At 50.1% G+C, this 4,091-nt stretch overlaps 2 protein-coding genes; both read left to right on the plus strand.

The window, feature by feature from the left end:
• Window positions 1-218: 218 nt before the first annotated feature.
• GSTUM_00010291001 (uncharacterized protein) lies at window positions 219-1,637 on the plus strand (the record flags this gene model as incomplete). The annotated part of the gene is made up of 1 exon (XM_002841194.1): window positions 219-1,637. The coding sequence occupies one exon, from the start codon at window positions 219-221 to the stop codon at window positions 1,635-1,637; it is 1,419 nt and encodes a 472-aa protein (XP_002841240.1).
• A 1,558-nt stretch (window positions 1,638-3,195) lies between these two features.
• GSTUM_00010292001 (uncharacterized protein) overlaps window positions 3,196-4,091 on the plus strand; it is a 1,902-nt gene continuing 1,006 nt past the window's right edge. Inside the window, exons 1-2 of the mRNA XM_002841195.2 lie at window positions 3,196-3,582; window positions 3,658-4,060. Coding sequence (XP_002841241.1) covers window positions 3,256-3,582; window positions 3,658-4,060 — 730 coding nt within the window. The 5' untranslated portion in view covers window positions 3,196-3,255.

Genomic DNA, 4,091 nt, shown 5'->3' on the forward strand with positions numbered 1-4,091 from the left:
TATGGATTGTGGGTGTTCTCGATATTTCCCTATTTTGACCGGTAGGGTTGGTGCTGATATTTGGAGTAGTCTTGTATCCGCATATTCAACATCTCAGGGGCTTTACTATCCCTGAGTTGGGCCAATTGAGGGTCCACGAGCCGATTCGCATGTCGCATCCTATATCAATGATATATTCCCTGCAGAACATCTCTCGTCTGGTTATCTCCTCCGGGTGGATGGTCTGTGCGGAGTTGGGTAGGGCTATAGCTTCAATAAGGCCTACGTTAATATATCCCAGCACCGCAAGCCTTACTCAGCGCCGCCGGCACAGCAGCAAATCCGATAGCTTCTCACTAACAATCTTGGACTGGCGATTTAAAACGCACTATGATCCGTACTACAGCCACGAAGAAGACTGGGAAACCGACCACTCAGCATATAACAAAACTGTGTCTACACTCGACAGCTTCTTTGACGCCCTAAACCCTAACTCTATCACATCCCTAGACCTAGACTTTGATATCCGCTACTCCCGGTTCTCGGGAAAAGACTTGGGCAATGGCCCACTAGCCCTTCGCCAAAGTCGCAGTATTAGAGCTCTAAGACTGGCCCGGATGCGCTGCGATAACTTCAAACTTTGGCGAATGTTCACAGAGATGGGATACGCAGGGTTCTCCCCCCAGAGCCTGAAGTTGATAAACCTCTTTATGGACAATACCTCCACTTCCCAGAACTTTACCGGGTGGTCTTTCGCACCCGGGTTTCTACACAACATGCGTGATCTTGAGTTCACCAAATTCACCGGAATGTTTGACCTCGCAGTAGCGATTATCCAGATCAAGAACGTGAATAGCCAGTTAGAACGCAGCTTATCTCGCGGTGGGCAGCAATCGAAAAGGGAAAAGTCTGCGAGGATAGATTCGCTGTCGCTCAGTTATGAAGCTAAACAAGCGGACTCCTCTACGACAGAGTTGCTGTTGGCACCCTTGGCATCGCTGGGTTCGTCATTGACGTACTTGAAACTTCAAGATACGGACTTTACGAACCCTCGCCCGGGGTCGGTGCATTACTCTCGAAGCACGGTCCTGCATCATTCGCCGCTCGAATCGCTCACCAAGTTGAAAACCTTGATATTGGCCGGGGACGTATCGGTATTCTTACTCAGCGACAGACTGCTAAGCATAATTCGCTGCATGCGGCAGTCAATAACCTACGTTGACATCTGCCTCTCAACGAGAGACCTCGCGGACGCCCTTCTATTAAGAGCCTTCGCTCAAAGTGAGAACTTACAAACCCTAATCCTCCGCGCGTGGGATAAACTCGTAACACTGGAACCCGCCACCGCACCCGATTTTACCCACGGACAAGTTATTCCATGGATTGAATACCCACCCTTGCTCACCAACCGCAGGTTCTGGCAGATGAGCCTTTGGCCGGTGTGCCCGAAAGTGACGGTTGAGGGCACGATCGGGTTCTTGGCGAAGAAGCGGGGCGGGTTGAAGAAGTTTGGCTTCTCTAGGGCGTTTTGCCGGGACGACGAGAGGGGGCGCTGGGGGGAGGTTGCGGAAGTTATGGAGCGGATGGGGGGGAAGTTTTTGCCTAGGACTAAGAAGGCGGGGCGGGCGTGGGATGAGGGGTTACCAGCACTGGAGTAGGGGGTGTTTTTGATAGAAAGGGGGGGACTGATGGTTGTGTGGTGGTACTTTATCGGTTCCTGGGAGAGCGGTATCAGCGGAAGTCACTCGGAGAGCCTTCGAGTTTGGCTATCAAAAAATCTGATACTACCGCTTCCCACCGTTATCGGAATAGCCACGTGCATCGGCAAACATCAGCAGAGCGCGTCCTTCTTTCGCTTAGATAAAACTATCGTCGCATACCTCGTCATTCCTACACAAAAATAGCAATTACCGTTCCTGCCCTTCTGAAGCAAAGGCGTCCCGACGATGTCCTGTCGGTAACAAAGTATGATATCATACCAGCAATGTCTTCTCAACAATACGTATTACCCTAACCCCGCCAATAACTCAGCCATCTTACATGGTTTCTATCACCCTGATCACCTACATCCAACACTTCCAAGCGATCCAAGTAGCCACCCAGCGTTTTTCAGACAACTTTCTGGGTGTTAAGGATGCGCATGGACCCACACATGGCACGGGCACTTTTATTGTCATAAAGACCCTGCTCTTGCGCCTTGCCATCCGCAAGCACAACTGGGGGGGAGCCGGATTGCGCTCTTTCCCTCTTTCTTTCTCTTTCTTTCTCTATTTCTAGGCATCTTTTCTTTCTTCCTCTCCCACCTATATTGTCTCTCGGACGGGAGAGGTTTTCCGGCAGGATTCAGGCGGGCGTTCAGGTTTATGTTATGATACCATTTCTATTCCCTATTTATGATTCCTCGTTTTCTATTCTTACTCTAATGCTTTTTTTTCATCATTGCCATCGCATGCAGTATAGTACGGTACGGTAAACACGCAAAAGTCCCCCAAACGCTACTGTTAGTAACCAACTCGCGTGATACTCCGTGATAAGAATGTGATACCGGTAGTAATGGGGTGGGAGGGGAGTGGAACCTGTGCTTCCAGCCTAACTTATGATGAGTTAGCTATGATTGTCTTGTTTGTTATCGTGTCGGTGTGTTGTGCTTGGGGGTTAGGGCTTGGGGTAAAGAGAGGACAGATATATCGTACCGTATCACATTACGGTGGTGATTCTTGACAGGGGGGAGTAATAAGTGAACTTTGTACTCGTGCAAACCGAAGGGGGTGCGGCGTTTGCTGGTGTTTCTCGAGTATTCGAGTACAAGTATCGCGGGATGAAAGATTGAATTATCGGCGCTGTGCCTGCGAAATAATTTAACGAACGGGGCCAGCATGAATGAATTGCTCTGAAGCACTGGAGATAGCAAAAGCTGAGGTAATTGCTGATTAATAGTGTGCTGCGCTTTCCAAAACCCGAAACCCTAACTCAACATAATTCCCACAATCACAAGCCAAATTCCAAAAACCCTGCATCGTGACGTTAGTCAAACCAACCGGAGCCTGACAATTCGTGATCCGGGCAAAAAAGTGCTCAGAAAACCCGTTTTCACGCGCACTTGTGATCCTGTCGTGACGAATGAGGCTGGGGTTTGGTCTTTCTTTCTTACTCAACTCAACTCAACTCAACCCATGCAACTCCTTTCATTTTTTTTTTTCATTTTTTTTTTGAGCAAACCTTTTACCCTCTAAAACTCCATCATTATCATCACCATCACCACTATCATAATTCATAATGACGCCGCATTCGACACCTTCACCTTCACCGAGTTCTTCTTCCACCTCGCTCCGCGATATCGTCCCTATAGGCGGTAACGGGGATGAGGATGATGACGCTTATACTAGCGATACCAGCGATACAAGCACGGACTCGCACTCTCCTCGGCAGGAGCTGGAGGAGGCACGCTCTCCAAGGAGTCGCAAACCCCCGCCGCCAGCTCTTTCCCGAGTCCTTAGCGGGAACCACTTAGCTCCCCCACCTCCGTCGTCTATATGGCGCAACCTATCGCGTTCGCCGTCGCCGTTGGGGCTTATTCCGATACACAGAACTTTCTCCTCACTCGTGAGTCTTCCCTCGTTATCCCTCCCCGTAGGGGAGGGGATTAAAATGTCACACTCTAATATAAGAAATATGTAGATACACAAACATGAAGTTCCCCGTAAACTCCTGCACGTTTCTATTGGCTTCGTAGTTTTATACCTTTACCGAACCGGACGCCAGCCAATACATATCACCCCACCTTTAACCGCCGCCTTAATCCCTATCGCGAGTGCGGACCTGCTGCGCTTCTACTCACCATCTTTCAACCAACTCTACATCCGCCTACTCGGCGCCCTCATGCGCGAGAGTGAGGTCACAGGGTGGAACGGGGTTGTCTGGTACCTTGTCGGCACAATAACCGTACTAAGCATATTCCCGAAGGATGTCGCTACGCTCAGCATCCTCCTACTATCATGGTGCGACACAGCAGCCAGTACCTTCGGCCGCGCATGGGGACGCTACACACCGCGAATCCGCCGGGGTAAGAGTCTGGCGGGGAGTGAAACTGCGTAACGAAAGGTGGTAGCGTT

The sequence above is a fragment of the Tuber melanosporum genome (genome assembly GCF_000151645.1).
Source record: "Tuber melanosporum whole genome shotgun sequence assembly, scaffold_69, strain Mel28".
Taxonomy (NCBI): Eukaryota; Fungi; Ascomycota; class Pezizomycetes; order Pezizales; family Tuberaceae; genus Tuber; species Tuber melanosporum.